At 45.4% G+C, this 13,093-nt stretch overlaps 1 protein-coding gene across 6 annotated transcripts in view; it reads left to right on the top strand.

Annotated features, from left to right (window-relative positions):
• LOC138827506 (phosphatidylinositol 4-kinase beta-like) overlaps positions 1–13,093 on the top strand; it is a 40,879-nt gene that overhangs the window by 22,154 nt on the left and 5,632 nt on the right. For all 6 annotated transcript variants that reach the window (XM_070023088.1, XM_070023084.1, XM_070023083.1 and 3 more), the window contains 6 exons: positions 937–1,164; positions 2,584–2,811; positions 5,564–5,673; positions 6,491–6,595; positions 6,743–6,866; positions 10,243–10,508. In XM_070023088.1, the coding sequence (XP_069879189.1) occupies positions 937–1,164; positions 2,584–2,811; positions 5,564–5,673; positions 6,491–6,595; positions 6,743–6,866; positions 10,243–10,508 (1,061 nt within the window). The remainder of the gene's footprint in view (positions 1–936; positions 1,165–2,583; positions 2,812–5,563; positions 5,674–6,490; positions 6,596–6,742; positions 6,867–10,242; positions 10,509–13,093) is intronic.

The raw sequence follows: 13,093 nt of genomic DNA, 5'->3' as shown, positions 1-13,093 counted from the left end.
TATGTAGCTGAGGGGAGATAGGTTGGGAAGTTGAGTGGCTATCTTGATAAAATGCCCCTTGGAATAGAAGAACTTGGACTACAGAGCCCTTCTTCATGTCTAGCTAAGTCCAACTTTTTCCCCATCCTGTCTTCTCAGACTGACTTTGCCCTTTCGGGGGATGACTGAAGTGCTTAGCATAAGCAGCCTCACAATAGGGAGCTAAAATGGGAGCCTAGTTGCTGAGAGGTAGGGGAGGAGGACCCAAGGAGGAATTACTAGAGACAGTCTTCAGGGCCATCAAGACTAAAAATAGGCCACTGTTTTCTCCATTCATTTATCCATTCCTCCCTCCCTCTGCTTTTTCTTTTCTCCTTCACCATTCCCTCATTAATGTAGTTTTCTCATCCTGTGCATGTGCATTGATCTCGTGTTAAGAGAATGTGGGATGGTTGTGGAGTACCATGGAAGGCACCTAAAGTCACCTTCCTTCTTTGGAAGGAGAATATAGATGTGGAGCTTTCTTTCCTAATTTGTGGGCCCTGACAAAGCCCTTCAACAGGGATCCAGACCAAGGACTCAGATGAGGAGACAATCCTATCCTGAGACGAGTGAAGGCGTACTTCTCTCTGAGGACCTGTTGTCCCCTTGCCTGTCTTAAAGCCTTAGGACAGTCCTTGAGGACCTCAAGTTTAACAGACAAGGAGTGTATATCCCTTGGATTTTCCAAGGAGTAAAACTGCAAAGAAGGAATGCTCTACTTGTTCTCAATTCAAGCCGAGAGGGTTGGGTTAGCTCCTTCCCCAGAATTCTCTAGATACTAGAGGCCCTGGTCTACTTGGCCAGGAGTCATTGAAGAGGGTGGGCTACTTTTTTCAATATCTGTTGGGTTTGTTGTTGTTGTTGTTGTTTTAACCCATCTTTTTTTTTTTTTTTTTGTCTTAATCTTCTCAATAGCCTGTCCGACTGGCTCCTGAGCGAGAATTCATCAAGTCCCTAATGGCAATTGGCAAACGGCTGGCCACTCTCCCCACCAAAGAGCAGAAAACCCAGCGGCTGATCTCAGAGCTCTCCCTGCTCAACCATAAGCTCCCTGCCCGAGTCTGGCTACCCACCGCTGGCTTTGACCACCACGTGGTCCGCGTGCCCCACACACAGGCTGTTGTCCTCAATTCCAAGGACAAGGTAGGTAGATTCTGACTCAGACCTTATCACTGATTTCACTGTTCACCCATGATTGCTAAAGTTTATGTATATGCCCCAAGAATGGCCTACCAACATCTTAGATGCCCTTCATAGTTCATGGTACATGTGTCAACCATGACTGTATTCCGTCACTGTTGTGATGCTGAGAGCCCTCCTTCCTTATTTCTTAGACTTTGCTTTTCTGAGCCATCAAGCCTAATCTTTCAGCTTCCCTCTTAACTATATCTTAGAAGAAGCACTCTCCACCCTTTCCTTACCTTCATTTTGATAGTTCTTCCTCAGTTCTTCTGAAGCTCTCAGGCTATCTAGATACAGCTACTATGAAGGTAGAGAAATGTTTTGTTTCTAAGACGTTTTCTGAACAGTGTAGGCAGAGAGGAAAAAAGGATGCCCATCACTGGAGAAAAGTAACTGAATGTGCTGATTAGAATGACTACATCATTCCAATTCTTCTTTCATAGGTAGTATTAAAGATTAGAGTCCTTCTTGGGACTGTGCCAAGTTTTGTCCCATCTTTACGTCCCCAGCAGCTTCTAGGGCCCTGTCTTTAGGACAGGCCCACAGTTGTAATTTCTAGTTGGAATAGTTTGGTCCAATTGCAAAATCAGGTCATTTGAAGCCCAGCTGGAAAGCTTGTTTTTTTTTTTTTCCTCTCACCCAAATACTTTATTTCTTTTTGCTTATGTGGTGCTGAGGAATCGAACCCAGGGCCTCAGGCATGCAAGGCAAGCGCTCTACCACTGAGCCACCTTCCCAGCATCACCCAAATACTTTATATAGGTGATCATATATGACAAGTTCCTGCCTTACTATGGTGTTCATGTATGAAGGTAGATGAGGCTTAGAGTTAGGAAGGGGCAATGGGAAGAACTGTGTTAACAGAATTGAGATTTAGGACGTGGTGATAGAAGCCAGGCATTAATGGTGCTGGTAGCTCACACCTGTAATCCAAGCAACTCTGGGGGCTGAGATCTGAGGACACGGGTTCGAAGCCAGCCCAGGCAGGAAAGTGTGTGAGAGTCTTATCTCCAGTTAACCACTAAATAACCACTAAATAAGCTGTGGCTTAAAGTGATAGAGCACTAGCCTTGAGCAAAAGAGCTCAGCGACAGCACCCAGGCCCCATGACCAACAAAAAAAGAAAGAGGGCTGGGAAGGTGGCTCAGTGGTAGTGTTTGCCTTGCATGCATGAGGCCCTGGGTTCAATTCCTCAGCACCACATAAGAAAAAAAGCTGGAAGTGGCACTGTGGCTCAAGTGGTAGAGTGCTAGCCTTGAGCTGAAGAGCTGAGGGACCGTGCCCAGACCCAGAGTTCAGGCTCCACAACTGACAAAAAAAAAAAAAAGAAAAGTGGTGGTAGAGGTAAGTTGCAAATACTGTTCTTACCTCCTCCACTAGGCTCCCTACCTGATCTATGTGGAAGTCCTTGAATGTGAAAACTTCGACACTACCAGTGTCCCTGCCCGGATCCCCGAGAACAGAATTCGGAGCACACGATCTGTAGAGAATCTGCCTGAATGTGGTATCACCCATGAGCAGCGGGCTGGCAGCTTCAGCACCGTGCCCAACTATGACAATGACGACGAAGCCTGGTCAGTGGATGACATAGGCGAGCTACAAGTCGAGGTGAGGGAGCTCCACGGTGGTGATACCAGGGCACATCCCCTGTTCTTCAGGAGCTTTCAAGACATTGGAGATCAGACAGTCTCCTCCCTGGTGGGGGAGCCAAGAGCCCAAATGAGTGGTATAGATGTGAGAGGGACAATCTCTGAGCAGCTGATCTGGGTTAGATTCATGTGGAGCTTGTTCTCCTGAAGAAAGAATTCAAGTTAAAGATAAGGAAGAACTTGTAGACTCAGGAGAGTGAGAAATTTCATGAACTTATTTATTGAACACTTGCTAAATAAAGCTGTTTTAAGCTAGCAAATACTGGCAAGCCATGCTTTCTTTCACAAAGTATTTTTTATATTGGACATGGTGGCACATGCCTGTAATCCCAGCATGCAGAAAGCTGAGGCAGGAAGATCATGAATTTAAGGCCAGTTTGGGCTTCATAGCAAGACCACTTTGTCTCAAAAAAAAAAAAAATACTGAAGGAATTTCTGTGTGCCACACCTGAGTGCTATGTGCCAGTGAATAAGACTTGGCCTCTGCTAAGTAAGTTGGTGGCTCACGCCTGTAATGCTAGCTACTCAGGAGGCTGAGATCTGAGGATTGCAGTTTGAAGCCAGCCTGGGCAGTAATATCCGTAAGACTCTTACCTCCAGTAAACTACTTAGAAAAAGCTGGAAGTGGTGCTATGGCTCAAGTGGCAGAGCTCTAGCCTTGAGCACAAAGAAGCTCAGGGACAGCACCCAGGCCCAGAATTAAACCTCAGGACTGGCAAAAAAAAAAAAAAGACTTGGTCTCTACCTTCAAGAAGTTTATGACCTAGTAGGAGAGAGAACAAGACAGTGCAGAAGATGGGACATTACAGGACCATCCAAGGGTGAAGATAGTCCTTTATTTGGAGTCAAAAGATTTCCTAGAAGACTTAGCGCTAGTGGCTCATACCTGTATTCCTAGCCACTCAGGAGGCTGAGATCTGAGGATCATAGTTGAAAGATAGCCTGGGCAGGAAAGTCCATGAGACTCTTATCTCCAGTTAACTAACCAGAAAACTAGAACTGGTACTGTGGCTCAAGTGGTAGAACGCTAGCTTTTAGCAAAAGAGCTCAAGGACAGTGCAGAGGCCCTGAGTTCAAGCCCCATGACCACCACCAGCAACAACAAAAAAAATTAGCTAGAGGAAGTGATCTCTTGGTGATGCATGAAGCATGGTAGGAATTAGCTGGACAAAGCTTTGGGGCATGGGGCTGGGAAGGTGGCTCAGTGGTAGAGTGCTCGCCTTGTATGCATGAGACCCTGGGTTCAATTCCTCAGCACACATAAGCAGAAAACGCGGGAAGTGGTGCTGTGGCTCAAGTGGTAGAGAGTTCAGGCCCCACTACAGACAAAAAAAAAGCTTTGGGACAAAGGACCTGTATACAAAGACTGGAAGATAAGACAGTACCTGGCCCCTGATAAGAACTGAAAGAAGCCGGGCGCTGGTGGCTCATACCTGTAATCCTAGCTACTCAGGAGGCTGAGATCTGAGGATCGCGGTTCAAAGCCAGCCCGGGCAGGAGAGACCGTGAGACTCCTATCTCTAATAAACCACCAGAAAACCGGAAGTGGCGCTGTAGCTCAAGTGGTAGAGCGCTCGCCTTGAACTGAAGAGCCGAGGGACAGTGCCCAGGCCCAGAGTTCGAGCCCCACGGCCGACCAAAAAAAAAAAAACTGAAAGAAAATTTGCATGCTGTGGGAGTGAGGTGAGAATCCCTGAGTAAGGAGGCTGGAGAGGTTGCTGTGAATCATGGTGTAGGAAGGTTGCCATGAGTCATGGTATAGGGAGGATCTTGTTAGCTGTGGAAACTTAAATTTTATTCTGGATTATAGGGAACCAGAGCAGGATTTTATACAGGGCCTTAGCTGGTTGCCAGTGGCTCTAATCCTTGCTACTCCAGAAGCTGAGATCTGCAGATCATGCTTGGAAGCCATCCTGGGCAGGAAAATCCATGAAAAGCTTATCTCCAATTAACCAGCAAAAAGCCAGAAGTGCAACTGTGGCTTAAGTGGTAGAGCACCAGCCTTGAGCAAAAAAGTTCAGGGACAGTGCCCAGGCCCTGAATTCAGACCTTAGGACCAGTGCACATACATACACACACGAATCTCTAAATCTCTGTGTTTGAGTTTTCAATTCAGGTAGAGAAATTAGACATAGATATTTAAGAAGAAAAATTACAGAAGATATATGTATAAGGTGGTGTACATTAGGTAACAGTGGAGTAAAGAGAGAAGTGAGGGGATAAGATCGGTTTAGATTGAACTGCTCAGAGAAACCTAGTCTAGAAGAATTCTAAACCACAGGGAAGAATGAACCCTTAACCTTGAGGGCCTCTCACTCAAGATGAGGCTGAGAATTCAGGTTATGATCTTTGGCAGTGGTTTGCAAACTTTAGTATGTTGGGAGTCTCTGGAGAACTTTTGAAAAATTCAGACTTCCAATTTTCATTCTCAGTCATGCTAATTCAGATGGATGGCAGGACCTAGAATTATGCATTCCAGCAAGCTGCTCTGTCAGTTCTGAGACAGGTAGTTCACACTTTGAGAAACACTGCTGTGGGGTCCATGAGCATGCCCAGGCAGCTCAAGCTGCAAGTGGTTAGAATGGCACGGAACCATGGGAGGCTTACTCAACAGTCTGGAAGGGAGGGGTGAACATGCCGTGGTGATGGCAGGCAGAGTGACAGAGCTCTATGCTTAGTACCTCTGACCAGCACTCCCCTGCTCTCCCCAGCTCCCTGAAGTGCACACCAACAGCTGTGACAACATCTCCCAGTTCTCCGTGGACAGCATCACCAGCCAGGAGAGCAAGGAACCTGTGTTCATTGCAGCAGGGGATATCCGGTATGGCCAGATCACATCGCGCCTCCTTTTTTATCCCTTCCTAAGCCACCGCTTCGTCCCCTTCCTCTCTTGTCTTTCAGCCTGTCTTTCTCTTTTCTCTACTTTGTCCTTGTCCTGAGGCCACCTGACTTAGGGCAGCGAAGACATTACTGAAGAAGGCTGAGACAGTACTGAAACAGCTACAGGAAGAAATGAAATGTTAAGAGGGACTCTAAAGGGCGGGAATAGCCAAGAAAGGAATTCAAGCAGTGTTTCTCAAAGTGGGAGTCTGGCACAGTGATAGACTGCTTGTCTAACATGTGCAAGGCCCCAGGTTTGTCTTTAACACCACCACCAAAAGTAAATGAAGCCAACAACACACAAAAAAAGTGAGGTCCCAAAGTGGGACCTCAGAATCAGGTGGGAGGGAGGAGATTCTGGAGTCACATCCATTCTAAATCAATATTTGGGTAGGGGAATAGAGAGGACCAGATACCCCAAATTTTTATTTTATTTCCAGTAACTGTGTTTCAACTCAGGGTCTCTGGTCAAGTAGAGATGGAATCTCACAGATTTTTCTGCCTTGGCTAGTTTCAAATCATGATCCTCCAGGTCTCAGCCTCCTGAATAGCTAAGATTACCAGCATGAGCCACTAGTGCCCAAGTTAGCAAAATGGTGCTGCAGATTAAGCTTTTCCTTCCATGCATCTCTCTCTCTCTCAGCATAGGTTTCTATCTATGTGCTTAGAGTCCAGGACTAGTGCAGAGAATGCCAGCGTAGACAGGGCCTGAAGCTCTGGGGTAACTTCTCTAAACAAATGTGTTTTCTTCCTACTAGACGGCGCCTTTCAGAACAGCTAGCTCATACCCCCACAGCCTTCAAACGAGACCCAGAAGACCCTTCTGCCGTTGCCCTCAAAGAGCCTTGGCAGGAAAAAGTACGGTGAGTGGGAGTAAGGAGTGGTCTCTCTACTCTCAGAATTCCTAAGCGGTTTCAGGAACCTATCAGCCTCCAAAAGGTCCATCAGACTTCCAGGCAGCCTGAGTCCTCACTCTATCCAGTGATACTTTCTTTCTTCTTTCTTCACAGGCGGATCAGAGAAGGCTCCCCCTATGGCCATCTCCCCAATTGGCGGCTCCTGTCAGTCATTGTCAAGTGTGGGGATGACCTTCGGCAGGAACTGCTGGCCTTCCAGGTGTTGAAGCAACTGCAGGTAAGGAAAAGAAGGGCCTCAGCCCAACTCGAGCCCACCTGAATGACCACATAGATCCTCTTTCCCCCCACCCCCTCCTCCTCTTCTTCTTCTTGTCAGTCATGGGGCTTGAACTCTAGGCTTGAACACTGTCCTTCAACTCTTCAGCTCAAGGCTAGTGCTCTGCCACTTTAGCTACTGCGCCACTTCTGGTTTTCTGAGTGGTTTATTGGAGATAAGAGTCTCAGGGACTTTCCTGCATGGCTGATTTTGAACCACGATTCTCAGATCTCAGCCTCCTGAGTAGCTAGGATTACAGGTGTGAGCCACCAGCGCCCAATTCTTTTTTTTTTTTTTTTTGGTCAGTCGTGGGGGTTGAACTCTGGGCCTGGGCACTGTCCCTGCGCTCTTCAGCTCAAGGCAAGCGCTCTACTGCTTAAGCCACAGTGCCACTTCCGGTTTTCTAGAGGCTTATTGGAGATAAGAGTCTCATGGAGTTTCCTGCCCGGGCTGGCTTTGAACTGTGATCCTCAGATCTCAGCCTCCTGAGTAGCTAGGCGTGAGCCACCGGTGCCCAGCTCGCCCAACTCTTTTTTTCTTCTTATACTGAGGATTAAACTCAAAGCCTTGGCACTTGACAAACTTCTAGTCCCCACATTTACTGGGGACCAGCTTCTGCCCAGGTCTCAACTAGAAACAGACTAAAAAGCAAATTGTCTTTCTCCTAGGTCAGTTTCCTGAGAAACCATAATAGTTCTATGGCGGCCTCTCCTGGTGCTTTTGTAAATTGCACTACCCTTTTCTGACCACTGAAGACAGGGGCTTTGCCCTTAAAATCAGAACTTCTGAAATGGGTGGTGGGTTCCAGTGTGGAGAAATTGATTTCCTGATTCCCATGAATCACTTGGTCACTTACAAGCAGATTCACCTGTTTAATATAGTTCTTTAAATTATTATCTTTTTTTCTTCTTTTTCTGTTGAGAAAGACTCTTGCTATATAACCCAGGCCGGCCTAAAACTTGAGATTCTCCTGCCTCAGCCTACTTAGGGCTGGGCTCTTAGGCATGTGTTATTATGCCAAGCTTAAACATGTTCATTTTCTAACCCTAAATCCTTTTCTGTCTTTTATGATCCTGTAGTTTTGATCTCAGAACATCATACTTCTTTTTTTTAAGGGGGGGGGTTACAGTCTTGGGGCCTGAACTCTGGGCCTGGGCGCTGTCCCTCAGCTCTTCAGCTCAAGGCTAGAGCTCTACCACTTGAGCCACAGCACCACTTCTGGCTTTTTTCTTTTTGCTTATGTGGTGCTGAGGATGCATGAGGGCCTCATGCATGCAAGGCAAGCACTCTACCACTGATCCACCTTCCCAGCCCGAGAACATCATACTTCTTAAGTGGTTGCTCTGCCACTCCTTCATCCCTTTTTGCTTTAGTAAGTTTTTAGACAGGGTCTCAAGAGGTTTTGAAACCAAGTGTTTTGAACTCCATGCCTAGAGTCACGGAGTCCCACATTAAGTCCAGCCACTTACCCTCATACACCAAATAAAGAGACATATACCAAACATGAGATAGAGAGCTATTATAAAGAGATAGAGAGCAGAGATGTATTACATGAGAGACAGAGGAAGACAGCACTTAGTATATCTTCATCTGTCTTGGTGTGTGTGTGTGTGTGCGCGTGTGTACACATGCACACATGCAGAGATTGTTATCTCATGTTAAATAGGAAGAATTGGAGCAGGGAGTAAAAAGGTCAGCATAGTTAAAGCAGAACCAAGTCACAGGTATTTGATTAACCATTAGTTTAGTATTTTTCTCTAAAGTCTAGTAGTCTGTCTTCTCTCTTCAAGATGATTAGAAGAGGGCTGGGAAGGTGGCTCAGTGGTAGAGTGCTTGCCTTGCATACATGAGGCCCTGGGTTCGATTTCTCAGCACCACATAAGCAAAAAGAAAAAAGCTGGAAGTGGCACTGTGGCTCATGTGGCAGAGTGCTAGCCTTGAGCTGAAGAGCTGAGGGACAGCGCCCAGGCCCAGAGTTCAGGCCCCAAGACCGGACCCCCCAAAAAAAAAAAAAAAAAAAAAAAGATGATTAGAAGCCGGCATTGCCTGCTTGAGAGGCACTTTGCTTTTTATCACAAGATGCTTATTGTTCTTCCTGGAGCCCAGGGTAAATATATAGCTCAGGAGGCTGAGATCTGAAGATGACAGTTCAAAGCCAGCCAGGTCAGAAAAGTAATTGAGACTCTTATCTCCAATTAACCAGCACAAAGCCACAAGTGGAGGTATGGTTCAAGTGGTAGAACACCAGCCTTAAGTGAAAAAAGCAAAGCAAGAGTTTGAGACCTGAGTTGCCTTCCTCCCCCCCCAACCCCCCCAAGTACCTTTTAGGTTTCACCCAAAGCTGGCCTTTAACCTTAATCCTCATACCAATAGCTTCCTTTATAGCTGGGATGACATCCACATTCCACCATGTCCAACTTTTTTTTTTTTTAATTTTATTTTATTTGTGAACATACTGTACAGAGGGGTTACAATTACATGGGCAGGATAATGTGTACATTTCTTACCAAGCATTGCAGCCTCCTCCTTTTGTTTACCCTTCACGTCCCTTCCCTTCACGTCCCTTCAACTTTTTTGTTGAAATGGGGTCTCACTAACATTTTGCCTGGGCTGGTTTTAGTCTACCATCCTCCTGATCTCTACCTCCCAAGAAGCTGGGAGGCACCATACCTGGATTTTTTTTTTTTTTCTTTTTGGAAGTCATGGGGCTTGAACTCTGGGCTTGGGCGCTGTCCCTCAGCTCTTCAGCTCAAGGCTAGTGCTCTACCGCATGAGCCACATCATCACTTCCGGTTTTCTAGTGGTTATTGGAGATAAGAGTCTCACAGACTTTCCTGCCTGGGCTGGCTTTGAACCGCGATCCTCAGATCTCAGCCTCCTGAGTAGCTAGGATTACAGGCATGAGCCACTGACGACTGGCTGGATTTTTATTTTGTTTATTTATTCAAGCTCTAATCATTTGGTCTAGATTGACCTCAAACTGAGTATTTTCCTGCCTCTTCCTCCCAAATGCTGGATTACAGGCATGTCCTACCATATCTGGTTCCTGTTTTGTTTAATGATAGTACCAACCTCCCTGTGTATAAGATGATAGGTATTTTCTGGACTTTCTATCTATATGAAAGCTTTTCTTGCATTTCTCTACATGTAGTTTCCTGCCTTTGAGAAGCCCTTGTCTTTCTTTCGAAGCTTCCGGCCCTCAGTAGACCACTCACTTGATGGCCTAGAATCCAAAGTGACAAAGGAAAGAAAGTTAGGAAAGAGGGGAGGGAGATACAGCTTGCTTTTCTGGCTTAGAGAGAGCTGAGAGTCTCGGTACTTTTGTGTCTCCTCACAGTCCATTTGGGAACAGGAGCGAGTGCCCCTTTGGATCAAGCCATACAAGATTCTTGTGATTTCGGCCGACAGTGGCATGATTGAACCAGTGGTCAATGCTGTTTCCATCCACCAAGTGAAAAAACAGTCCCAGCTTTCCTTGCTTGATTACTTCCTACAAGAGCATGGCAGTTACACCACTGAGGCGTTCCTCAGTGCCCAGCGCAATTTTGTGCAAAGTTGTGCTGGCTACTGCTTGGTCTGCTACCTGCTGCAAGTCAAAGACAGGTGAGTGGCTTCTCCCTTCATCTTAATCTTTCCTGGGACCCCTCTGTCCCTTCAATTGCAGTCAACAATTGATGAACAAACTTTTTTTTGTTTTTGTCGGTCGTGGGGCTTAAACTTGGCTTGGACACTGTTCCTGCACTCTTCAGCTCAAGGCGAGCGCTCTACCGCTTGAGCCACAGCGCCACTTCTGGTTTTCTAGTGGTTTATTGGAGATAAAAAGTCTCACAGACTTTTCTGCCCTGGCTGGCTTTGAATCATGATCCTCAGATCTCAGCCTCCTGATTAGTTAGAATTACAGGCGTGAGCCACCAAGTGCCCGGCTACTGGCTGAAAAAAAATTTTTTTTTTTTTTTTTAGAGAGACAAATGTATTTTCTTTCTTTTTTTTTCAAGAAATTGTACAAAGGAGTTTAATTTCAACAAGTCAGATTATGAATATAGTGCATCTTGGTCAATGTCCCCATTCCATTGTTCTCCCCCCCCCTTCCAATCCCACCTATACCTTAAATTATGTAATTCCATTTTACATGTGTATATTGAATATAATGACCATCTGCCCACCTTTCCTTTCTCTATTTATCTGTCCTACTTCCCAACAAAACATGTTTAAGGTTCCTGGTATTCATTTGTTAAACCATTTGTTAATTGTTCAGAAGAGTCATACCATTAGAATCTTCCTGAGTATAACCTTTTGTGTGTGTGTGTGTGTGTGTGTGTGTGTGTGTGTGTGTGTGTGTGTGTGTGTGTGTGTGTGTGTGTGTGTGTGTGTGTGTGTGTGTGTGTGTGTGTGTGTGTGTGTGTGTGTGTGTGTAACTAGCATAAGTTTTCATTTGTTTATAATTTAGATCTCACCTCCTCAAGTGAAAGAAAACATGTACCATTTGTACCATTTATCTCTCGGAGCCTAACTTATTTCACTTTACATATTTTTTTTTTTGAGGGCTATCCATTTCCCTGTGAATGACGCAGTATTATCTTTTCTTTTAAAATAAATTATCATCTTTAAAAGTAGTTGTACAAAGGAGTTGCCATTTAACAAAGCATTTTATAAATCAATTTCATTCCTAATAGATGTTATAAATTTTACTGTATGGGGCTGGGAAGGTGGCTCAGTGGTAGAGTGCTTGCCTTGCATGCATGAGGCCCTGGGCTCAATTCCTCAGCACCATATAAGCAGAAAAAGCTGGAAGTCGCGCTGCAGCTCAAGCAGTAGAGCACTAGCCTTGAGCTGAAGAGCTGAGAGACAGCGCCCAGACCCAGAGTTCAAGGCCCATGACTGCCAAAAAGGAAAAAGAAAAATTCTGCTGTGTATATATACCACATTTTCTTAATCCTCTCATCCATTGTCAGACATCAGGGTTGTCTCCATAATTTGGCTATAGTATAGCAATAAACACGAATATGCAAGTGTCTTTATGAAACCTTGACTTCTAATACTGAGTAGATACCCTAGAGTGGTATTGCTGGATCATAGAATAGTTCTATATTTAGTTATTTATTTATTTTTGAGGACCCTCCAAATCGCTGTAAAGTAGTTGCAGTAGTTTATATTCCCAACAGGATATTAGGGTTTCTTTTTCTTTTTGGTCAGTCGTGGGGCCTGAACTCTGGGCCTGGGTACTGCCCCCTTCAGCTCTTCAGCTCAAGGCTAGTACCCTTCCACTTGAGCCACAGTGCCACTTCCCGCTTTTTCTGCTTATGTGGTACTGAGGAATTGAACCAAGGCCTTCATGTATGTAAGGCAAGCACTCTACCAGTGAGCCACCTTCCCAGCCCAGGATATTAGGGTTTCGTTTCCCTTTTCCCCCATATCCCACTAGTATTTGTTGCTATTCACATATTCTGTTTTTGTCACTTGTGGGGCTTGAACTCAGGGCCTGGGCATTGTCCCTGATCTCTTTCAGTCAAGGCCAGTGCTCCGCCACTTTGAGCTACAGTGCCACTTCCCATTTTCTGGTGGTTAATTAGAGAAGAGTCTCACAGACTTTCCTCCCCAGGCTGGTTTTTTTTTTTTGTTTTTTTTTTTTTTGTCTTTTCTTTTTTTGGTACTGGGGATCGAACCCAGGACGTTGCACTTGCTAGGCAAGCGCTTTGCCACTGAGCTACATCCCAGCCCCCCCAGGCTGGTTTTGAACCGCGATCTCAGCGTCCTGTAGCTGGGATTACAAGTGTAAGCCACTGACGCCTGTCTTCATTTCCTTTATGGCCAGACATTATAAACATTTCCTCCTGTGTATTGACCATTCTTACTTCTGACAGTGTGTATTTAGCACCTTGCCCATTAGTTGGAGTTTTGATTTTGAGGGAATTTAGTTCCTGGAGCTCTTTGTATATTCTGGATATCAGGCCCTTGTCAGATGTATAGCCCATTGTGTAGTTTGTCTTTTTAGCTTAGTTACTATGTCCTTTGCTGTACAGAAACTTTAGCCTAATGCAATGTCAATTCTCTCCAATTTTCTGAGTCCCTGGAATTCTACTAAAGAAGTTCCTATCTATGCCAGTAAATTCTAATGTTTCTCCTGCTCCTTCCTATACTAGTTTCAAGGTTTCAGGTCTTACATTGAGGTCTTTGATCCATTTTGAGTT

The sequence above is a fragment of the Dipodomys merriami genome, unplaced genomic scaffold, assembly GCF_024711535.1.
Source record: "Dipodomys merriami isolate MVZ:Mamm:240054 unplaced genomic scaffold, mDipMer1.0.p SCAF_156, whole genome shotgun sequence".
Classification (NCBI taxonomy): Eukaryota; Metazoa; Chordata; class Mammalia; order Rodentia; family Heteromyidae; genus Dipodomys; species Dipodomys merriami.
This window is presented reverse-complemented; position numbering and strand designations above follow the sequence as displayed.